Consider the following 25790-nt stretch of genomic DNA (forward strand, 5'->3'; position numbering starts at 1 on the left):
AAAAGAGTAAGAAGATGATGGATTGCAGATGATAACAATTACTCAAAAGTCTCAAGATGGGCAAAGATTTAAAAACACAAGACAGGCTAAATTAAAAACTTAAATGAGTGTATGAGTTGAATGAAGATCACACAAGGGAGCGCCCCACTTTAGTTTCCTATACTGAAAATGATGTAGCAAACAAGACTTTGTATTACCACATTCTTATAAACTCATCAAAAGGACAACAAATAGGTGAGAAAATATTGAATTTTCCAAGGCTAGATTGGAAAAAGACTTAATTATAAATCTGTTTAAGTCTCCTTATGCCCTTACCACTATGTGTATGGGAGGGAGTCCTTTCAGCATGCTGTCTGGAGCCAGCAGGGGGGACATGTAGGGGTTTTTGACAATAGGTGAACTCTGTACAGTCATCTCTGCTAACTGCTCTGAGCGTAGAGGCTCAAAGCCATCTGGAAACTCCCTTGGGTTCTCCGAGTCTTCCCAGCCACAAGGGGGCGGAATGGCCACAGAGGAAAAGGATTCGGACATGGTGGGATCTACTTCTTTGCAGAGGAAGAAACTCACATCCTCAGGCTAATAAAGAGGCAGATATTGGGAGAGATGAATAAAAGATCAAATGTTTTGGATCAAGGTCACAGTGCAACACCTCTATTACTTGTTCTGATTCCACATATCTTTGCTCTCAATAATACAACTCCCTTAATGAGCATTTGGACCCCCTGGCCTTCCCTTTTCTTTTTACTTCTGTTGAATACAGAGTGGTTGGAATTACTCATTTGAGCCTGGCAGCAAAAAAATTGTGTTATAAAGTCATGGGATTGTCCAAGAGATTTTCAAACAGTTGAACAACAGCATGCAAAATCCAATCCGCAGAGTGACATCATCGCAGCACAATCCTGTGCCATTTCTCAGAGTTGCAAAACAAGACTTAACTTTCAGCACTACAATTTCTTACTTCACTTACTTCAGAGAGAGAGAAACAGTGAAATAACTGTATGTAATCAAAAAAGGTGCTCCAGACTATGACAAATTTATGCAACCATTTTTCCTGCCAGTGCCAGACAGGGTTTCCCAACTGAACTGTGTGGTGTGAAGCAATTATTTGCATGGCCCAATGGATTGCGTAGTGCGACCAACAGTATAAAAAGAGTAGGTTTGTTTACTTGCACAGTTCACTGGATACCAACTTTAGTGTTAATTGTTTCACATTTCTTTGTCATATTTTTTGTCTTTGTATTAAAATATAAAAATGTAGTAAATATTTTGTTGTCATAATAATTTATTATAGTCAGATTTTCATTTGTTTTTAGTCAGTATTACATTGCATGTAGCGTGTTTTTTGGAAACAGCATATTCACAACACAACTTATGGCCTGTTCACATCAAATCCATGACGAATTTGCGAGACGAACTTCCAACAGAAGGTCTATTCACATCAAGTTCGTAAAAAATTAAACTCAAATCTATTTCACTCCTGTAAAGTAGGCGGTGTGGTTACTGTTCTACAAACCCTCACCCTTCAGATGCCAATGATAGAAATTCATATATTTAATGCTGTTAAAGCATTTATTTAAGCATGTTTCATTAAGTTCTTTCCATGGTGTTGATGCATTTTGAGTAGTACATAATCTGTTTTGTATGCGAGTGAGATGAGTAAAGAGCACTGTTGGATATTTATTTGCACATGCATTTTGCTATGAATATATTATTAACAGACACCTGAAGCCAACTTCTTTTTTTTTATATAATACCTGGATTAATGCCTGTATAATATAACACAAGATACAGTGACATAAATACACGTGGAATAATTTACATTAAGAATAACAGATATATTATAAAATATGTTGCATAATATTAAAATAATATAAAAGAGTACTCTGGCTTTTCTTTTTTTAAATTATTGCAATGTTTGCAGTTATATTACACTTGCATAAAAATAGCAGCGTGGTTTGACAATTTGTTTGTGTACAGTAAATAATAGCATGTTGTAGGATGTTATGGGCAGAAGAATTAACAATTTCTATGCAGAATGACTTAAATACAGAAATTCATGATTAAAATGTTTACTTTTTGAGTAGGAAAAGGAACAATGGGTCATAAATGTATTATCTTGATGGGAGGACATAAATGAACATGTGAACCAGAAAAAGACACTTCTGATTGGCTCAAGGCACCTTTAGGGTGTGGCCAACCTCAACTTAACAAAACCTCCCTGTCTAGGACAAACTCTTCTCTCTTGGGTCTTGCTCTTCTCTTAGCCCTTCTTTGGCTGGCTTCGCTTCGGTGCCCCTCTGCCCAGGTTCCGCACAATGTAGAGTTCAGGAATACTCAGAACGCAAAGTTCTGAGGGTGGGGAGGGGGGGGGGGGGGCTCAGCATAGCCTAGGTAGCTCAGCGTATATTGATGCTGACTACCACCCCGGTAGTCACATTTTCGAATCCAGGGTGTGCTGAGTGACTCCAGCCAGGTCTCCTAAGCAACCAAATTGGTCCGGTTACTAAGGAGGGTAGAGTCACATGGGATAACCTCCTCGTGGTCATGATTAGTGGTTCTCGCTCTCAATGGGCGGTGTGGTAAATTGTGCGTGGATCACGGAGAATAGCATGAGACTCCACATGCTGTGAGTCTCCACGGTGTCATGCACACAAGCCACTTGATAAGATACGTGGATTGACTGTCTCAGAAGCGGAGGCAACTGAGACTTGTCCTCCACCACCCGGATTGAAGTGAGTAACCACGCCACACAGGACCTAGTTAAGTAGTGGGAATTGGGCATTCCAAAATTGGGGAGAAAAAGGGGATTAAAAAAAAACAACATATTGCAAATCACTAAGTCTTTGTGCCATATTTTATATTTTCCCTACATATTATTGGTTTTATCTCATAAATACTATTTTCCACTTAAAAACTATAATTTCGTTATTTTACTCACTGATGAGCAAAAGGTCGAGGCAGAAATGACCATGTACCTGCAGGAAATGGCCATTGATGGGGAAGAGGACCCGCTGACTTGGTGGAAAACGAACGACAAAAGGTTTCCGCTCATGGCAAGATTAGCACGGAAATATCTGTGCATATGTGCTACCAGTACTCCATCAGAGCGGGTCTTCAGCACAGCGGGTAGTGTAGTTACTCCAATCCGCAGCTTATTAAAACCAGATAAAGTGAATATGTTGGTATTTCTGGCCAGAAACATCGAAATTTAAACATGGTCTATGGTGAAAGATATTAGACTTCTTTACGTCATTTTTCGCCATCCGCTATGGAGCTATTCGATTTTGCATATTATTTTTTAAACGCTCATTTGTGTAGTTCATATGACCACTTTACAATATTTCAATAACATAATTTATTTTGTAGCCTGTGCTGAAGTTAATTGTGCTGCTAATTATAAGTGAAATGTTAATGCCGAAGTTTCGGTCTGAGTGTTGTTCCGTTTTCTTGTTCTTCTATGTTTTAATAAATGTGTGTTATTCATATTCACCTTGTTTCTTTCATTTGATTTGACATTATGGATTTATGGCCAAGGAAATTTTTCTTTAAAAGTATTAACCACACAAAAGTTATTTGACGTTCGCTGGTCTGGGTTTATCTTAAACTGCCGCTTCAGTGTATACAAGAGCTATGTGACAATGAGCAAGATTATCTGAGACACTACAACTACTAATAATTAATTAATAAAGGCTATTTTCTTGTAGCCTCCAACATAAAATATTTTAATCTAAATGTACAGTGTAAGACATGTAAAAAAAAAGACAAGAAGCTAACAATGTCCAGATCAATATTTGTGCAGTCTGCCTGACACGGTATTTTCACAGACTAACACGTCACGTCTCTGGCATATACTACAGTATTTAAAATAGCATATATGCTTTAGCTATATTCTCAATTTAATTTACAGAGCAATCCCTGCAAAGTTTTTAGGTTAACTATAGAAGAGACTAGGATTAGTGAGTCACACTAGCAAGACTCGCAAAAGGGGGCGTGGCATCACGATGGTGGCTCTACATCGTGATGTTGGTCAGCCATCACAACCCTAATCTGCCCATTACATTTAGCGTTCCATTATACAATTCTTACATATTATTGGTGATGAATGCTGGCCTTTGAATATTTTCCATGCCACAAAGTAGCTAATTACTTACAATATAAAGAGTCTTTTTCAGGGATTTAATGCAAATAAATGACCAAACCTCGCAGCTATTTTTAATGCCATGAGAATATAGCAGGCACAGTGATGTACTGTACATATTAAATAATGTACATTAAGACAAAATAAAAACATAAGCAGACTTTCAAAAACAGACTGGATTTATGTCTGCAGTACAAAGGGTTTATAAACTGTAACCATTTATTAGGTATATAATTTTAGGGGGTGTATCAGCTGCAAGTCCAAAGCCGGTGTTTGCCAGTTGATTAGCTTCACCAACGCACTGGATTGAGCAGCTGCAGCGACTCTGGGAAAATGACAAAAAGCTTTTTATCTCAATGTCAATTTTCATCGCAGTTCGAAAAAAAAAAAAAAAAATGGAACACTCTCCTTAAAAAAAAACTGCAGATTGTCAGCAGACAATTTGTCAAACCCGATGTGAATAGCTCCATCAGAATCCATTGTTACTGTACAAAAGCTCTTTGGGAAAGACCATTTGTACTGAAAAAACAGACTTGGTGTGCCTTTACGCATTCTGACTAGCGTGAAACTTAAGGCCACTACCACACTAATGCATTTTCGTTTGAAAACGCATCTTTTTCTCTACGTTTTGGCATTCTGTCCACACGGAGACAGCATTTTGTCAGTGAAAAGCTTTTTGAAGGCTTTAAAGTTTAAAGTTGTGTTTGAAAGCATTCTTAAAGATAAATGTTACTTTGTACAACATTCACATTGCATTCTTTCAAAGGTGATGGGAAGTTAACTCGGAATTGGTGTCTGGCGATGAAACACGAGAACCGTTTTAGACTGTACATGCAACAACGATTTTTCCCATGCGCAGTAAGAGGATTTACATGTTTTCATACGTTTCAGTGCAGACGGGCAACTTTGAAAAACGCTAGAAAACGGCAGTGTGGACGGAGAGCTTTTCAAAAGTAAAAACACCATTTTCAAATGTATCCAGATTAAAGTAGACCTGTTCATTCACTTCATTGTCAGTGCAGATGTAAGTTATATTATTACAAATACGTTGTGGAGGTAGAAATTCAACTCACGTATGAATAGGATGTTTGTAAAGTGGCTCAATTTACTATTGTTCAGCTCTTTCTGTTCACACAGCTCAAGTGGAAAACACCCAACATACTGGATTATTGAATAAGATGAATAAATGTTTTCAAGATGTTTCTTCGTCTAGAGGATATATTTTATTAGAAATTTCTGCTTCTCTTTGTGCACTTCTAATATATTGCAGTATTATGTTTTTCTTGTTTTCATAACAAGTTAGCAATTTAGTAAGTGTGAGTTCTTAAAGTTTTTAATATTTCTTATGTATGTATTAAAATTGATTGGAATTGAACAACCATTTTAGAGGGGAAGATTTGAGCAGTACCTTGCTCTCGGGTGTCAGCGTGATGTCAAGGATGGAGCTATGGTTGCCTGTTGTGGTGCTAAGGTGGTTGGTAGGCTGGGTGGCATTGTTCTGCATATTGCTGGTGCTGCTGTTAGAATGGGTTCCCAATTCATGGCATGTCTGGCTCTTCACTGACCCTTTCTCCAGTGAGTACCTAGACGGCTCAGCAGGCACCGGAGGGTCAGCATGAGGAGAGGTCAGAGATGCCTCTGAGACACTCTTCCTCACAGCATCTAACAGAAAAAAAAGAGCAAGCAGAGAAAATGACAGAGAGAGAGAGAGAGAGAGACACAGGGAAGATGTTTTGATTGTTTTCTGTGCCGATTATGAGATTTCCTAAAACAAAATATTATTTTGTAACTAATTTCAAGGTATTTTACCTGACATGGATTTCTTAAAGTTGCAGACTGACATATTGCTTTTATTTTAATGGGTTGTTTAAAAAAATGCATATATGAAGCCTACACAAATCATGGTTTATACATGCATACTTACATAATCGCTAATTAGCTGAGATGCCCTGTAAATTGTATTTAGGAATAGTTTTGCCATTCTGTAGGTCTATATCTATATCTTTGTATTTGTCTACGGAGTAGTGTGTTGCATTAAAAATGGTACCTAAACCTAGGTTTTTGGCACCTAAAATATCTAAAAGGCAATGGTGTAGAAAAAAGAATTACAAAGAAACTGAACTAATCTTGAATTCCCAAAGCAAGTTACAGTGAGGGAAAAAGTATTTGATCCCCTGCTGATATTGTACGTTTGTACTAACAAACAAATGATCAGTCTATAATTTCAATGGTAGGTTAGTTTGAACAGTGAGAGACAGAATAACAACAAAAAAATCCAGAAAAACGCATGTCAATGCAAACGCAATTGCATTTTAATGAGGGAAATAAGTATTCGACCCCTCTGCAAAAAAAATTAAAATCACAGAGGTCAGACGTTTCTTGTAGTTGGCCACCAGGTTTGTACACATCTCAGGAGGGATTTTGTCCCACTCCTCTTTGCAGATCTTCTCCAAGTCATTAAGGTTTCGAGGCTGACGTTTGGCAATTCGAACCTTTAGCTCCCTCCACAGATTTTTTATGGGATTAAGGTCTGGAGACTGGCTAGGACACTCCATGACTTAATGTGCTTCTTCTTGAGCCACTCCTTTGTTGCATTGGCCGTGTGTTTTGGGTCATTGTCATGCTGAAGTACCCATCCACGACCCATTTTCAATGCTCTGGCTGAGGGAAGGAGGTTCTCACCCAAGATTTGACAGTACATGGCCCCATCCATCGTCCCTTTGATGCAGTGAAGTTGTCCTGTCCCCTTAGCAGAAAAACACATCCAAAGGATAATGTTTCCACCTCCATGTTTTTCACGAGTTGAGTTGAAGCCAAAGAGCTTGATTTTGGTCTCATCTGACCACAACACTTTCACCCAGTTCTCTGAATCATTCAGATGTTCATTGGCAAACTTCAGATGGGCCTGTGCATGTGCTTTTTTGAGGAGGGGGACCTTGTGGGCACAGCTTGATTTCAGTATTTCACGGCGTAGTGTGTTACCAATTGTTTTCTTGGTGACTATAGTCCCAGCTGCCTTGAGATCATTGACAAGATCCTCCCGTGTAGTTCTGGGCTGATTCCTCACTGTTCTCATGATCATTGCAACTCCACGTGGTGAGATCTTGCATTGAGCCCCAGACCGAGGGAGACTGACAGTTCTTTTGTGTTTCTTCCATTTGCGAATAATCGCACCAACTGTTGTCACCTTCTCACCAAGCTGCTTGGCGATGGTCTTGTAGCTCATTCCAGCCTTGTGTAGATCTACAATCTTGTCCCTGACATCCTTGGACAGCTCTTTGGTCTTGATCATGGTGGAGAGTTTGGAATCTAATTGATTGATTGCTTCTGTGAACAGGTGTCTTTTATACTGGTAACAAGCGGAGATTAGGAGTACTCCCTTTAAGAGTGTGCTCCTAATCTCAGCTCGTTACCTGTATAAAAGACACCTGGGAGCCAGAAATCTCTGATTGAGAGGGGGTCGAATATTTATTTCCCTCATTAAAATGCAATTCAATTTATAACATTTTTGACATGCATTTTTCTGGATTTTGTTGTTGTTATTCTGTCTATCACTGTTCAAATTAACCTACCATTAAAATTATGGACTGATCATATCTTTGTCAGCGGGCAAACGTACAAAATCAGCAGGGGATCAAATACTTTTTTTACCTCACTGTATAAGCAATTCCTTATAAACATCTCATAACACAAAGTGCAGAGATGCTTCACATAATACAAATATGCAAAATAGCAAAATGAGAAAATAAACAAAGATGTAAAGGGAGTTCAACTGGGTAGAGGGTAGGAATTTTAATCAAAAGGGGGTTTCACAAATACACTCACACAGACATTGGTGGAGGCTGTTGGTGAGGGAACAGTTGCCAGGGAGAAGCATGTGACTGGCTGAAGAAGAGAATGTGTGTGTGTGTCTGTCTGTGTGTCATATTAAATGGACTGAAGTCGCTCAGAAAATAATATTAGGGCCCCCTCAAACTGTCATACGCAGTCATTAAAGGAATAGTTCACCCAAAAATGAAGATTCTCTCATAATTGACCATCCCAGATGTGTATGACTTTTTCATCTGCCGAACTCAAATGAAGATTTTTAGAATCAATTCTCAGCTCTTTTGGTAAATACAATGCAAGTGAATGGGTGCCAAAACTTTGAAGCTCCAAAAGCACCTAAAGGCAGCATACAAGTAATCCATATGACTCCAGTGGTTTAATCCATGTTTTCAGAGAGATATGATAGGTGTGGTGAGAAACAGATAAATATTTAAGACCTTTTTTTTTACTTAAATATATTTTTCTCCACACCAATCATATCAATTCTCAAGATATGGATTAAAACACTGGAGTCTTTTGGATTACTTTTATGATGCCTTTATATGCTTTTCAGAATGTCAAAATTTTGGAACCCATTCAAGTGCATTTTTTGGATCTAAAGAGCTGAAATATTCTTATAAATCATAATTTGTGCTCTGCATAAGAAAGAAAGTCATACACATCTGTGATGGCATGATTGAGTAAGTGATGAGATAATTTTAATTTTTGGGTGAACTAACCCTTTAATACAGACAATCATCCAACATCAACACACACCAGCCACAACACAGCTGTCTGGCCTTTAGCCAAATTCTTATGAAAACCTATTCTCAGCTGCATAATTCAGGGCTGTATTATAGTGAATAATGAATTCATGGCCATCATGCGGCAATTAGAATACTTGGTGTTGTGTGTTACACTACACTAATGATGCCTTTTAGCCACACTGCATACACTATTCTGTCTCTCTCTCTCTCTCTCTCAGCTAATGAACTCAAATGATATGATATTTGGGTTTGATAGAAGCCAATTAAAACCATTGACTTCAAAACCAGTAGGCATTTGGCACAATACAAATTTTGATTGAGATAGCCATTATCAGCCATTCAGTATTGCGGTGTGACTGTGAATCCAGACCACATAGAAAATGTACTAACAAAGATTACAAACGCTGAGAAAGTCAGAGGAAAATATTTGTGGCTGACATTATTATTTTTTTCATAATCTAATAGGGATGTGATGATGAATCAAATTTCAACATATCACAAACCCCAAAAAATTAAGATCCATATCGTGGCAAAACTTGATATTTTTAAATTTGCAACACTGTTTTCTGTCAATGTGATAATAAATTAAATGACCTATCAAACATCATAATCTCTCTATCCCTTGATTTTACCCCAACTGTGCCTTTTCTACACTCTTTATAGAGTTAACGCAAGGTCCTTGAAGTGCTTAAAGTGCTTGAATTTTGCTTATAGAAATTTAGAACTGGAATAATTGGAAAATCACCTTGTTTTGTTGAAAGGTACTTGAGATTAAAACAAAATATTGCTTCTGTGTAATATGTGTCCATCAAAGAATGAGATCCACACATGCCACTTTCATTGAATGTGTCTTTTAACATCCTTTGTGTTCTTTACAGTCAGATATAATAAGTTAAAAGAAACATTACTGTGAGAAATAAGCCTCAGATGGAACAATGTGTCCTTTTATGCTGATGTTTGCGTATCTGCTTTGTATGTTTTCGGCATTGTCTTGAGCACAAAATGTACTTGATAAGAATGTACTTCTGCAAGCTAGAAGAAACAACCCCACATATGGACGATTGAGAAAGTTCGAGGTGGGGGGTGTAACCAGCCTTGTGTGACAAGAACCATTTAAACCCCTTGCTTGTGAAATTCTGTGTCCGTGTATTTCTTCCCACCGGTGAATTAGTCTCCTGATCGAAGAGTGACTGTGAGGAAGGCAGAATAAAGCATCCGAATCGTATTTTACTAACAATTACTTTTAATCAGACATAGCACAGATGCGATAAATAAACGTATTAATTAATAAATGAACAGAAACAGTATGCAAGTCTGTGAGATGCACTTTGAACTATTAAAAGTGACAGACCCATTTTAGCACTTATCAAATTAATGTAAACTCATGTTATTACTTGTAAAGTGTACACATTATTTCAAATATTGACAGCTCACATAATTTTTATATTAGACATGTTCCTGACAATTTGAATTGCTAGAATTTTTATATTTTTAAAAAGTTAAAATGTGATTAAAATAATGATGACAAGCAAATTATTCAAACAATTGAAGATACACTTTCACATAATTTTTCATGTCAGGTTCTGTTCAGTTCTATTTCTTGCTCTGCCCCTGATCAGTCTTCTGAGCACTATTTTGGAAGGTTTATTTGTTTGTGATCTTTTCTTACAGAGAAAGGTATATGAGAAGCTCTTATTATTTAAACTTTGAGCATTTATACTGTGTTTTAAAATAACTTTATTTTGTTAAGAAATGATAATGTACTAAAACATTTTTTTTTTTTTAACTCTGTCATACTTTGTCATTTAAAGGGGTCATGACATGAGAAACCAAATTTGCCTTGATCTTTTGGTATATAAGAGGTCTTTGTATCATTAAAACGTCCTGCAAGTTTAATATTTTAAGACGTCCTCCCCATTCTAAACGAATCATTTATTTAATCAAGCTCAAAATACAGCTCGTTCTGGATTCATGGTTAGAAGTGACGTGTCGGTTAGAAGTGACGTAACAGCGTTTGCATATGACCGCCTCCAGCACAAGATAACTACGCTTTAAGCGCAAGACAACTACGCTCATTTCAGTATCGCCGTCGCCTCGCAAGTGTTCAGTCGATGGACAGCGAGCTCTGACAGAGACTACTTGTGCACAGGAAAATTACGATGCCACACAGATGTGCTGTTCCTGGCTGTGGTCAAACAAAACCTCTGAATAAGCTGCAGAAAGATCCAGACGTCAGGGAAAAATGGATGCAGTTTATTTTTTGCGGACGTCCCAGTCACGGCAGTGTTAACTTAAGCGTTTGTTCTGTACATTTTAAGGATGACTGTTTTGAGAACAAATCTCAATATGATGCTGGCTTTGCCAGAAAACTGTTGCTCAAAGATAAGTCCGTGCCGACTATTCTGGGAACAACGACGACGCAAACTGTAAGTAATCTATTTTAAACTTTAAACTACTTTTTAAAGCGCAATTTCATTCATTATGAATAATCACAGTGTTTTTACTTAGTTTACTTGCATATTGTTCTGGCTGGGAGCGTCAATAATTGATACATAGGCACTGACGTTAGCCAATCATAACAGTGGGCGTTAACACTGAAGTCTTAAATGGAAAACGCCCCCAAAACAGACTGTTTGAATCAGAGGATGAGAAACAGGGTGGGAAAAGGTCATAAATCACTAGATTTTAAAAGTTTTTCTTAAAAAAGAATATATTAATACTATAATTGCACCTAAGGGAACATAATAATACAATAAAAAAACCAATGTCATGACCCCTTTAAGTGTTGTTCCATCTCTCCATTCTAAATGTGATTTTACAGTTCACTTTGAATATCCCTCATAAAATGATTAATGACAAACAGCCTGCAGCAAAGAAAGATGAGGATGACGGCAACCAATCACAGCAAAGGAGGTGAAGCTCAATAAAGTAGGCATATATTACTAGTGCAACAGTTGGTTTCCAGAAGTAAAAAGCCTATTAACTGTCTCTTTGGCATTGGGGAATTATTTTTCAGAGATGGCTTATAAACCTTTAAAGAAAGACCTACCATGGAGCTCGGAAGTTGTTAATCGATGGTACATGCTTCTGTTGAATCCATCAGTCTGCATTATTTCAACTTTTTTTATCGTGTTTAACAGTGCAGAGAAAGATCCACCAATCAGAGGCAAACAAAGAACACCAAAAGCGCTCTGCAGCAAATATATACCAAAAACATTAAATCAATAGTTTTAGATTTTTCCATTATTTTTAATTTGATTACATCCTTCTCAATGCTTTATGGAACTGTAGTTTATTCCCACAAGACAGACAGAAAGTATAGTTTTGCTTCAAATTAAGTTTGTAATATTGTTATTCACCTTGGAGCTGCTTGGTATGATTAATGACTTCAATGAAGAATTACCTATGAAATCAGTATGAAAAATGTTAAAAGTGGACGGGCACTGTGTCAGTCTGGCCTGACTGTACCTCCCCTGACTGTCTATGCGTGCCATGTCTGTGTGTTTGTCAGGGTTTTCCCTCTCGTTTCTCACAGGTGCTGCCCAGCAGCAATCAGCATTGCTTTAGCAACGAAAAATTGCATAGCTCCTTTAACAAATCTGCTGCACCTGTGTCCCTTCAATTTCTCCTTTATTTAAACTCTCCATTGCTCATTTGTTTTGTGAGTTTGTGTGTCAGTTTTACTTTCATAGCCCTCAGTCGGTACTGTTTACTAGTAAATTATTGGTTTTGCTTTATATTTTTTGTTACCATTGTGAGAGTTTTGGTTTGTAATTTGTTTTCCTGTTAATAAAAGTTTATTTTGCCTCCATCTCTGCAACTGGGTCCTTCACCTCATCTGTGATTGGGACACACTGTTGCACTCTATAGGAGAGACTTATGAGGTGAAAATGTAGCAGAGATACTAACAGTACTATACAAGTGCTGGCTGCAGAGACCAGCAAGAAATCATGTGACAGCAGGCACCACAGGCAATTCCCCAATGTGCATAGACTAGCCTAGGTATGATTCATAAGCCTTCTTATACAACAGAGGAAGACTGAACCACAGGTTACATTCTGTGATGATCAGAGAGAAACACTCATTCAGTCAACACATGCTCAGACAGACCACTTTCCACAACACCATCTGTGAGTCACGCATCACAAGCTGGGGAGTGAATTCGGAAACAACCACACATAGCTCTGAACAAATGGCAATTATCAACATGGAGCCAATTATATCAACCAAAGCAATGTGCTACAAGGGATCTGTGAGCGTTAATTTAAACCTAATTTAAACAGATCAAATAATTAGTCAGCTGCATTATTACAAAGGCATCATCAGTGTGTATAGGGATTAGAATCATAAGATGTAAATTGTGATAAATAATGTTTTACTCTCACTTAACGCATTTAGAAAACAATCTGCACAATTTCCCTCATGCATAGGTACCTGCACTTCCTCTGTCCAGTAGAGAATTGATCCAGTTGGAGGCCCCCTGTTTGAAGTCTTTGAGTAGCAGGGCAGTATCTTTCCTCACCATGCTCAAAGTGCTCACCTTCTCCACCTGTTTCTCAACCTGTGGCTCTGTGCCTAAAAGCACATGCATACCACAGAAGGACAGAGGAGGACAAGAGCACATAACATATTGGTTGAGTCAGGATGGCTGAACAGAACAAGGATTGAATACCCAGTACAATAATGACATTAAAGACAATAATAACAATAAAGTGAAAGAACCAGTCGGATTCATCGAAATTAAAACCTGACTTTAATCAAGGTATAATCGATTTAGTAACTCTACCATTTCCATAGGTATTAAACTTGTTAATATTAACTGAATATATTTATCTGGATCATTTAAATGTCTTTCTTTGTTGTGGTGATTGGTGGATTGTATTTTCATCCACATGGAAAATGCTTTTAAGTGGAAATATCCAGAAAAGCACAATATAGTAAATTTAAAATATTTTTATAATAATTTGGCCAAATTGTAAAGTGGGTTCTAATATTTTCTTCTTTACTACTTTAATTCAAATGTTTGTATTGCTAAGCAGAAACAAAATAAACTTCATATTGTTATATGCTCATTGGCAGCAAAAAAATAAATAAAATCACAAGCAATGGGCTATTTGACTTTGACATTACTATGATAGAAAACACTACTAATCGAATAATTTATAATGAAATACAATACTATTAATCTATTCCTGACATGTGACATCAACTCTGACCTCTCCAGCATACATCACTGTTTGTCATACAATCCCATTATGCTGCTGTTCCTTACCTGCATAAGCACTGAGGCAGCGTGAAAGCACACTGAGGGGTAGCAGAGGATCTATGAGGGTGAGCAGGCGAGAGGGTGAGGCATACACTGTGAGCAGGGTTGCAGGGTAAGCGGCGACGATACCATCTGGCATGCGCACACCATGAGACGCGGCCCGCATCGACACAGTGACACACAGGTTTCCCCCGGCACTGTCACCGGCCAAACATACACGCTCGCCAGTCCAACCTGAGGACAAAACGGAAGAGGGAAGCAGAAGAGAGGTGCAGATTAGAAAATGAAGAACTGGGAGTAGGCAATACATCAAATAAAATAAATTATTTAGAAAGACGAGAGAATCAAAAAGATAAATACACTGCATAATTCTTGACTTAGAATGAGGTCATATTTTCCATCACTGATCTAAGGTACTTTGGCTTGATTTTCACACCAATGACACCCAAAGAGAATTATTAGCAATGTGTGATCCTCAGTTTGATGTCGAGATAGATAGCAGAGGTGAGAGAACAGTGAATGATGAATACGTTTGTGCTGCTGTAGTCAGACTGGGTGTGATCTGAGTTTCAATAGGCTTCACAATATCTTTGTTCCATTTGAGATCTCGACACCAGCATAGCAAAGCAGTCTGGCTGTTTATGAAGTTGTTTAATTTTTTTTGTCTTACACCTTAATTGTTTTCCTAAGTACTAATCAAAGGACTGAATATGAAACAATGATCAATTAAATAATAATAATCAAATGAAATGAATTTTATTTAAAAAATCTACATCACCAGCATCTGTTGATATGCGAATAAACTTTCTAAATTTGCATCAAAATGAATGCGCTAGGAGGTGGATTTTCTAGAGTTTCCCATTAGTAAAATGTGCATTAAGGTCATGGAAAAGTTTATTCACAAAAAAATGACGTGTTTTGTGGGAAAATATTGCACACTTACAATGAGATACTTGATCCAATCTTGCAAATAATACTCTCTCCGAAGCAGTGAAATCATTCCGCTGCTGCATCATGACGAGGCGGCTCCCTCATAATAATGCGCATTACGTAGTGGATGGAAACGTGCAACAATTCGTATTTGCTGTAGTCGATTTTTTTAGAAATGTGCTTAAAAATGTGAAACAATTTGATGGAAACCCAGCTAACGAAGGGACTAGAAGGGGCCATTGCTCTCACCGAGCAGATTGTGGTTCTTGATGGCCCAACAGTAGGCGTAAAAGCATTCCTCCAAAGCCCGAGGAAACGGTGCCTCAGGGGCCAGGGAGTAGTCTACTGAGAGGACAGGTGCATTCAGGTCTTGAGACCAGCTCCTCAGATAGGGCTAGAGACAGGCAGAGAAAGAAATGAACAAGTATTAGTAAGCAATACATTATGATGGTAATAGATCAAACATGACAGCTCCTGTGTAGTTAGGTGTCTGTAACCTGCAGGGTCACAAAGGGTCCCTAGAAAGGACACAAACGTGTCAAAAACTGCCCCCGAAATTCTAAATGTAAGAGCAAATATGCTGAATGCTATTCTGAGATTCAGGTTGGTGCTGTTTTGGGGGCACGAGAGGGACCTACATAATAATAGCAGGTGGTTTTAATGTTGTGCCTGATCGTGTGTGTGTGTGTATTAGGACAGTTAATCGATACATTTTTAATCAAATTAATTACATGGTGTCCCGATTAATTAATCGCGATTAAATCGCATATAAAAATATATGCTGAGAAAGCCCTCGTATAACAATAATTCAATATATAATGATGATATAATTATACATAGTTATCTTTAAAAATGTTATATATATATATATATATATATATAAATAAATATTCAGATAATTAATATGCATTACATTCTTGTGGCAGAAGAGTTAATAATTGATAAGACAATACAAAAGCGGCTTTAGAATACAATGTATTGTTTACTACCATATTATTGATCATAAGTCAATCATTGGAATACAGTTCACATCTATCCATTTCATCATTCGAATTTGTCAATCAGTTTGAGATTTATTATGAGGGCTTGTTTAAGGACCCGTCAATTTACACCTGCATCAGGCATGCTTGTGTAGTGTCTTCGGTGCGTTGTCATGAACATAACATTTTTAGGTCACTGTGTCAAGTTAAATAGAGTTTAATACTTAGAACACCGCTTGAGCTCGGATTTGCACTCCATCAAGTGTTTTAAATGCAAGAACATAACGTATGTTTGTGTTGTACTGCCTGCTGAAGGGTGGTTTTATTCACTGTATAAATTGCGCATTACCACACAGCTGAAGTTTCACTTACTGCCCTCTGGAATAAACAGGTGGTACTACAAGCTTGCATTTCTCAATAATCTTACTTACGGTCTGGGGGCATTGAGATTAATTGCTTTAATTGTTTTAACGCGTTATTTTTATACAATTAAATCACACTGAATTAATGTGTTAAATCGAAAGCCCTAATCTATATATACAGTGAGGAAAATAAGTATTTGAACACCCTGCTATTTTGCAAGTTCTCCCACTTAGAAATCATGGAGGGGTCTGAAATTGTCATCGTAGGTGCATGTCCACTGTGAGAGACATAATCTAAAAAAAAAAAATCCAGAAATCACAATGTATGATTTTTAACTATTTATTTGTCTGATACAGCTGCAAATAAGTATTTGAACACCTGAGAAAATCAATGTTAATATTTGGTACAGTAGCCTTTGTTTGCAATTACAGAGGTCAAACGTTTCCTGTAGTTTTTCACCAGGTTTGCACACACTGCAGGAGGGATTTTGGCCCACTCCTCAACACAGATCTTCTCTAGATCAGTCAGGTTTCTGGGCTGTCGCTGAGAAACACGGAGTTTGAGCTCCCTCCAAAGATTCTCTATTGGGTTTAGGTCTGGAGACTGGCTAGGCCACGCCAGAACCTTGATATGCTTCTTACAGAGCCACTCCTTGGTTATCCTGGCTGTGTTCTTCGGTCATTGTCATGTTGGAAGACCCAGCCTCGACCCATCTTCAATGCTCTAACTGAGGGAAGGAGGTTTTTCCCAAAATCTCGCAATACATGGCCCCGGTCATCCTCTCCTTAATACAGTGCAGTCAGCCCTGTCCCATGTGCAGAAAAACACCCCCAAAGCATGATGCTACCACCCCCATGCTTCACAGTAGGGATGGTGTTCTTGGGATGGTACTCATCATTCTTCTTCCTCCAAACACGGTTAGTGGAATTATGACCAAAAAGTTCTATTTTGGTCTCATCTGACCACATGACTTTCTCCCAGGACTCCTCTGGATCATCCAAATGATCATTGGCAAACTTAAGACGGGCCTTGACATGTGCTGGTTTAAGCAGGGGAACCTTCCGTGCCATGCATGATTTCAAACCATGACGTCTTAGTGTATTACCAACAGTAACCTTGGAAACGGTGGTCCCAGCTCTTTTCAGGTCATTGACCATCTCCTCCCGTGTAGTTCTGGGCTGATTTCTCACCTTTCTTAGGATCATTGAGACCCCACGAGGTGAGATCTTGCATGGAGCCCCAGTCCGAGGGAGATTGAAAGTCATGTTTAGCTTCTTCCATTTTCTAATGATTGCTCCAACAGTGGACCTTTTTCCACCAAGCTGCTTGGCAATTTCCCCGTAGCCCTTTCCAGCCTTGTGGAGGTGTACAATTTTGTCTCTAGTGTCTTTGGACAGCTCTTTGGTCTTGGCCATGTTAGTAGTTGGATTCTTACTGATTGTATGGGGTGGACAGGTGTCTTTATGCAGCTAACGACCTCAAACAGGTGCATCTAATTTAGGATAATAAATGGAGTGGAGGTGGACATTTTAAAGGCAGACTAACAGGTCTTTGAGGGTCAGAATTCTAGCTGATAGACAGGTGTTCAAATACTTATTTGCAGCTGTATCATACAAATAAATAGTTAAAAAATCATATATTGTGATTTCTGGATTTTTTTTTTAGATTATGTCTCTCACAGTGGACATGCACCTACGATGACATTTTCAGACCTCTCCATGATTTCTAAGTGGGAGAACTTGCAAAATAGCAGGGTGTTCAAATACTTATTTTCCTCACTGTATATATATACACATATACACACACACACACACACACACACACACACATACACACACATACACACACATACACATACACACACATACACTTCTTAATATACTATTGTATGCTTATTATTAAATGTAATTTTATGGGAATAAGGTTAAAAATAAGAATAAGGTTTTGTTTTTTTTTTGTTTTTTTACAAATAACAATCTAATTATACACATTGACAGTTTATGTTAAATGAATATTCTGGGTTCAATACAAATTAAGTTCAACAGCATTTGTGGCGTAACATATATTACCACAAACATTATTCTGACTCATCCTTTTCTTAAAAAAGGAAATATCTGTGTTACAGTGAGGCACTTACAATGGAAGTAAATGGGGGTCAAACTGTACATATTATAATACTCACCATTTCAAAAGTATAGCCACAAGACATTAACAATATGTATGTTAGTTTGATTTTAGTGTGATAAAATCGTTTATTAACCTTTCCAGTTTAAAGTTATATCCAATTTTACAATATTGTTGCCGTGGCAATGTAATAGCCTTAAACCCTAAAAGACCCTAAAACAACTATTTAAACAACTTAACAGCACAAATAATATATGAGCTTTAACAGAATAATTAATGTAATTGCTTTTATTAACATTACATAGCTTCACAATAATATAGCTTAAAAACAAGCTCCATATTTCTGCCTTTAAACCTTCCATTGTAAGTGCCTCACTGTAATCCCGACTTTTGCTTTTTCAACAGAACACTCAGTTAACATTGACACAAATGCTGTATATTGAGATTAATTTGTTGACAAAAGGATGACGCACAGTAATAGTGTAAAAATACACCCTCATAAAAGCTAAAATTCAAATCAATTCCAAAGGGGGCAAATATTGCCACAAAATTAGATGTTAGGCAGAATGTTGTCCTCAGTCACCAAAAACTTTTAATTGTATGATTAGTTTTTTTTTCTATACAATGAAAGTGAATGGCTACGGAGGAAAACTTTCTGCCTTTTTTTCATGTTACACGGAAGAAAGAATGTCATAAGCATTAGTTTGGCAGTGCTCAGATGCCTCGCTATAAGTCCTTGTAAGAAAACACACTTGGGGAACAAACATGTTTCAGTCTCAAGCTCTTTGCCTCATTTACACTTTCTCTCAGTTTTTTTTTTTAGCTTAAGACATGATGTGTGCTGACATCTAGTACATTTTAAGTGATCCAAACCCAGCACATTAATGTAACACCACAGCTCTTTAAGGACTCAGACCCCATTGCAGCTAGGGCAGTTACGATTATAAAATTTGGCTGACAAAAATGTTTCCTAAATAATTGTGATTATTATGATAAGCAATTGTCATACTTCTTAAAAGGTGTATGTATGCTTATTACAGATAAGCCTACACCTTAAGTAGTAATTTATTGATATTTAACTTGAAAACATGTACTAAAATGGGGCTATATGATTACTTTTAAGGCTTTAAAAAAGATTTAATGTTTCATAAAACATTATTGCACAGGGATAGAATTACATAAGTAATATTTTCTATGTTATATCATTTATGAAACCCAGACAACACCACCAATTATATTACATTAAGCAATAGTAAAAATTTATACTGTTTTTCCTGTCCTAAGTTCTTCACTCTCTCATGTGATAAAACCTACAAGCCCTTATTTTGCATGAAGGAAAACATTTGAAATTCTATGTGCATTTGAATATATGTTTCTTTATCTATAATATTAGATAAATAAATATTAAAGCAAGAGTATTCTCCTGAGTGTCATTTACATTGTGTGTATGAGCCAAGAACATTTACTATTGCTCAAATAAAATTAAAGTGAAACTATTTAAATCCTTGCTTGTATTTTTGTGGAAGTTTGGTGGGAACCTCCGCAGACAGTACACCCATCAGAGCACTTAAGCGAAAAAAGAAAAAAAAAAAGAATTAAATGAAAATGTTAACATTAGTTAACATGAACAACACTTAACCATTTATTAATCTTCATTCATTTTCAATCTAAAAATCAAAAGAACTGGAAAACATTAACTAACATGAACAAAGATGAATAAATTGTATAACAAATATATTGTTAATTGTTAGTTCATGATACCTAATGCATTAACTAATGTTAATGAATGGAACCTTATTGTAAAGTGTTACCCTTTACTTCATTATTTTCCTTTTAGGTCTATATATGTAATTTTCTCTCAACATATTTATTCAATGTTTTATTCTTTTGGGTGGTTGCAGGACATTGTTATGTAGTTGCTATGGTGTTCCATCTTATTGTCACCCCTAATCCCAAATATGAGCAATGTTATAGTTAAGCTTGAGAGAGGTACCTCGTGTGATTTAGAAGTTTGTGCCACAAAGCCTCCTCCATGAAAGTGCAGCACAAGCCATGGGGAAGGAGGGCTGCGCTTACTCTTCAGGCCCAAGGAGAGAGAGATGTGCCCTCCCTCTGACCGACACATTGCCAGCAACTTCTCGCTATCCTGAAGAAAGAAACATTAAAGTGAAATCTTAAATGGTAAAAACAAACAACAAAGACCAGCTGAGCTGGGGAAATTATTTCATTACAACACAACTTCTTAAACAATACTTCATTTGGAGCTCCTTGATATCTTCTGGGTGCAAAATTACAAGCAGATTAACTGCTTGCCCCATACAAATGCAAAAATCTCTCTTTGAGCCTAGAGAGATAAGGAAAGTAACCCCATTGACAACACAGATCTTTATTTTTTATCCCTTTTCTCCCAATTTGGAATGCCCAATTCTTACTACTTTGTAGGCCTCAGAGACCACACAGATCTTAAATAAAAACCCGATTACACTTCTGCCAGATCAACAGGAGTTCAAAGTGTGAACCAAAGTCTTTTCAAAACTATAGATGTGATATAAATTGCTTGGATGTTAATTCAAGCCCTCCCCTGAGACTGAGAGGTATACAAGGAATGAAAGGGTTTTAGGTAAAGAATAAAATGAGACACAAGTCAAGGCTTTATTTGGCAAAGCACACTTCATTATGTGCTGTACAATGCTGCTGTTATTCATTCCTCCATCTGAGCATATTTATTTATTCACTGACAAGAACAAGTAGAAAAGAAAAAGAAAATTGACTGTCAAGAAAAGAGAGTCTAATTATTATTCAAATTAAAAGGTCATGCTTGAGTATGACTTTAGCTTCTATGAGGAGGAAGAGAGACTGTTGTGTTTTAAGACTAATTAATGCATAGTTCACCCAGAAATGAAAATTCTGTCATCATTTACTCACACTCATGTTGTTTGAAACCTGAATGCTTGCTTTATTCCATGGAACACAAAAGGATATGTTTTGTAGAATGGCCTCAGTCACCATTCATTTGCATTGTATGGTAAAGAGATGCAATGAAAGTGAATGATGACCCTCTTCCCTCCACCATAACAGCCAAATTTTTTAATTTGTTCCCACCCTATTCCATGAATCTTTTTCAATATGAGGTGTGAACAAACAGCGCTGAACTAGGGGGTTTTCGTGACACTTTAAAGACAGATCTTCAGTAAGCTCTGAGATTGTTAATCAATGTTATATTCTTATGTTGAATCCATTAGTCCACGTTATTTCAACTTTATTTTTTTTTTAAAAGTCATGTATATTAGTGAAATTCCTGTTAAAGATCTTTCGGCCAACAAAACCCGTCAAATATGCTCTGCAGTGACCGCGCACTCCCATGACTCACTCTATATGATGCAATCAAGTCACGCTCCCTACACCATAATTCCAATTTTCAAATACTATTTTGCTTCAAATCAAAGTTTCTAATGTTGTAATTCACCTCGGAGCTAGTAAGTTCGGTTCTTGTTTTACAACTCCTCTATGAAGTATTTTAGGAAAAGACCAGAGACTCCACCTTCAAAGCAGGCGACAAGGTGGCCCTAAGAACAGCGAGGGCCAAACTGTCCCGGGCCATCAGAGATGCAAACGCGCACATGCCCAGAGAATCCACAGCCACTTCCAGGACAGCGGTGACATGCGGCGTATGTTGCAGGGCATCCAGACCATCACCAATTACAGGACAAAATCAATTGCCTGTGACAGTGATGCCTCCCTTCCAGATGCCTGTGATGCACATTTAGCAATTATTGTACTGTCTTGCACTGTTTGCACACATGCACTTTATGTAGTAATGTGTAGGTCTTATTTAGTTTGGTGTAGTCTCACGTAGTACTGTGTTTGTTTTTATGTTGTTTTATGTAGCACCATGGTCCTGGGAGGAACATAGGTTCATTTCACTGTGTTCTGTACTAGCTGTATATGGTTGAAATGACAGTAAAATTCACTTAACTTTAATAGGTTAAAAATTATTGGGAAAAATATTACATGACATTTTTTTGGCTAAAAAGTGGATGGGCGCTGTTGTGCTCTATTAGCCTACATAATGTTCACATCACAAATGTTTGAAAAGCAGCACAATAAAGGATATACTGATCGAGACTTTTGCTCTCAGACTCAAGGCTGTCATTATTCCTAAAGGTGCATCTACTAAATACTAACTTAAATGGGGCGAACACTTGTGAACAAATATGTTGTGTATATAACAAATATTTTAATTGTAATACATTTGTAATGTAGTACATTAATTGGTCTTCAAAAGTGGTCTTGGTGCATCTCTAGGTTAATTATATTGATAGCACATACAGTTTATGTCACCTTAGCCAAATACATATAAATTCAGTTTTCACAATTTCTGACAATTATCATAGAAAACGTTCCCTGCCTTAGGTCAGTTAGGATCACTACTTTATTTTAAGAATGTGAAATGTCTGACTAATAGTAGAGAGAATAATTTATTTCAGCTTTTATATCTTTATATCACATTCCCAGTGGGTCAGAAGTTTACATACACATTGTTAGTATTTGGTAGCATTGGCATTAAATTGTTTAACTTCAGTTAAACAATTTCAGTTCACTTTCACAAGCTTCTCACAATAAGTTGCTGGAATTTTGGCCCATTCCTCCAGACAGAACTGGTGTAACTGAGTCAGGTTTGTAGGCCTCATTGCTCGCACATGCTTTTCAGTTCTGCCCACACATTTTCTAGCAGATTGAGGTCAGGGCTTTGTGATGGCCAATCCAATACTTTGAATTTAAGTGTCCTTAAGCCATTTTGCCACAATTTTGGAGGAATGCTTGGGCTCATTGTCCACATTTGGAAGACATAAGCTTTAACTTCATGGCTGATGTCTCGAGATGTTGTTTCAATATATCCACATAATTTTCCTTCCACATGATGCCATCTATTTTGTGAAGTGCACCAGTCCCTCCTGCAGCAAAGCACCTCCACAACATGATGCTGCCACCCCATGATTCATGGTTGGGATGGTGTTCTTCGGCTTGCAAGCCTCACCCATTTTCCTCCAAACATAACGATGGTCATTATGGCCAAACAAAGTAAGATCTTTGTACCCATGTGCACTTGCAAACTGTAGTCTGGCTTTGTGGCAGTTTTGGAGCACTGGCTACTTCCTTGCTGAGCAGCCTTTCAAGTTGTGATATATGACTCGTTTTACTATGGATATAGATACTTGTCTAACGGTTTCCTCCAGCATGTTCACAAGGTCCTTTGCTGTTGTTCTGGGATTGATTTGCACTTTTGCTGCAAACTACATTCTTCACTAGGAGACAGAATGCATCTCCTTCCTGAGTGGTATGATGGCTGCGTGGTGCCGTGGTGCTTATACTTGCGTACTATTGTTTGTATAGATGAATGTGGTACCTTCAGGCATTTGGAAATTGCTACCAATGATGAACCAAACATGTGGAGGTCCACAATTTTGATGATCATCATCAGATGGTCTCAATCACGAGCTCATGTTTTGCCTTCTTGTTGTGAGAACACGCGGCTTTGTTATTGCTTCAGTATCGCCTTGTGCTTCTCTGTCTTACGTCACACCCCACCTCCTTGTTCGCTCATTATTGTTTCATTAGTAACACCTGCCCTACATTAAAATTGGGAGAGAAATCAAGCGGGTTAGTCTACTCGTGTGCTTTCCAGTGCCAGTTCTCCTTGTTTTCTAGTCCATCCTGTGTGTGTTTTCTAGCATTCCTGTTGATCCTGTTCCTCAACCTGGTTCCTGGTCCGGTTGGTCCTGTTTCGCTCTACCGCAGTCTAAATTCTGGTACCCCATACAGAGTAGTTTTTGTTGGTTTCCCCCTCGTGGGATTTTGTTTATTTTATTAATAATGTATTTTTGGTTTTACCCGCCCTTGAGCCACAATTAGAGGAGTTGGCCTCAGGGCAACCGCCCTTTTGGCTTTTTCGCCAAAGTGCTCCTCCATGTGGCTCAGGGATTGGGTTTTAGTGAGGCCACTCTAAGTTATCAGTTCCTGGTCAGACTGGAAGAGCCAGTTATCTGGGAGATATGGGGGGACCTATGGATATGGCCAATCTGGGAGGTTGTCTATTGCATTATGGAGATAAGGGAAGAAGAGTACCTACTTGGGCTATGGGAAACCAGTTTCAATGCTCCCAGCTCCTGCCAGCACCCCCGGCCATGGAGGCCTTTATCCAGTTGCCGCCAGCGCCCCCGGAGGCCATTCTCCAGTCGTCACCAGTGCTCCCGGGCACAGAGGCCCTGAGCCACAAAGGCTGTTCCCCCATCAATGCCAGTGTCCACGACCATGGAGGTCATGGGGTTTCACGGTCCTGTCAATTTGTCAGTCTGAGTTTTGGTCTGACAGGACCATGGCATTTGTCAGTGCTCTGCGAGCACGGTCTTTGTGTGGTAGAACTCTGACAAGTGTCCGGTCTCATCTTGTTTGTCAATTGGCATGAGTGCATATCACCTCATTGTCTTGGTGGTGTGCACTCATGCCATTCAGATGTTTTGACTTCTTAGGAGAACACGTGGCTTTGTTATTGTTTCTGTATCTCCACGTGCTTCATCTTATGTCACACCGCGCCTCCTTGTTTGTTCATTATTTTTTCATTAGTAACACCTGCCCTATATTAATCCACTTGATTTATCTCCCTATTTTAGTCTCCTCATGTGTGCGGTCCAGTGCCAGTTCGTCTTGTTCTCTAGTCTGACAACTATGAAACACATTTGCATAATACCCGCCTGAGGAATGCCCTGCTCAGGAAACCTTGGGAGCTGAAACTCAATTATGGTAAGGGGCATTACATTTCCGACACACGCTCTTAAGCAGTTGACCAATCATAACAGACTGGGCCAGCTGACCGATCAGAGCAGACAGGGCTTTTCGGAAAGAGACAGGAGCTACAACAGAGCATTTCAGAGAATAGAGGTGCTGCAGCAATGTACAGTATGCATTAATTAATTAATGCGTTTTTGAACATTAAAGCATTTAAACCTATTCTAGTAGACCACCAAAATAAAATTATGAACCTGAAAATGAGCATAATAGAGGCTCTTTAAACACATGCTGGATGAATGTCTTGGACATTTGCACTGTGTCTCACTTTTTCTTCAGCGTCTCAAGCAGGGCCGGCATATTTTAAACACCATGTGTTTAAAAAGAACTTAAAATGGTCAAAAACGCAAGTTGAGACAACAGTGCTCCGTCTCATTCTTGTAACAAAGATTCAACATTCTAAACAAGTTAAGGCTGCATAGAGGGGACTGTTGCATTGTTTCATATTATTCCAGATTGTTCTGCACCAAGTGAAGTTAATTAGCAAATAAACAGTAAGGCAATGCTTTTTTCCCTTCTGCTCTAGTGTACTGAGGTGCTGCCATGCCTTGTTAAAACTGTGTATGTTT

General features: G+C 38.1%; 1 protein-coding gene across 1 annotated transcript in view; it reads right to left on the reverse strand.

The window, feature by feature from the left end:
- LOC127658453 (hormone-sensitive lipase-like) overlaps window positions 1–25790 on the reverse strand; it is a 60688-nt gene that overhangs the window by 3880 nt on the left and 31018 nt on the right. The window contains exons 8-13 of the mRNA XM_052147769.1: window positions 20369–20521; window positions 15158–15302; window positions 13985–14212; window positions 13147–13287; window positions 5547–5800; window positions 316–576 (exon numbers count right to left, since the gene is read on the reverse strand). Coding sequence (XP_052003729.1) covers window positions 316–576; window positions 5547–5800; window positions 13147–13287; window positions 13985–14212; window positions 15158–15302; window positions 20369–20521 — 1182 coding nt within the window. The remainder of the gene's footprint in view (window positions 1–315; window positions 577–5546; window positions 5801–13146; window positions 13288–13984; window positions 14213–15157; window positions 15303–20368; window positions 20522–25790) is intronic.

The sequence above is a fragment of the Xyrauchen texanus genome, chromosome 17 (genome assembly GCF_025860055.1).
Source record: "Xyrauchen texanus isolate HMW12.3.18 chromosome 17, RBS_HiC_50CHRs, whole genome shotgun sequence".
Classification (NCBI taxonomy): Eukaryota; Metazoa; Chordata; class Actinopteri; order Cypriniformes; family Catostomidae; genus Xyrauchen; species Xyrauchen texanus.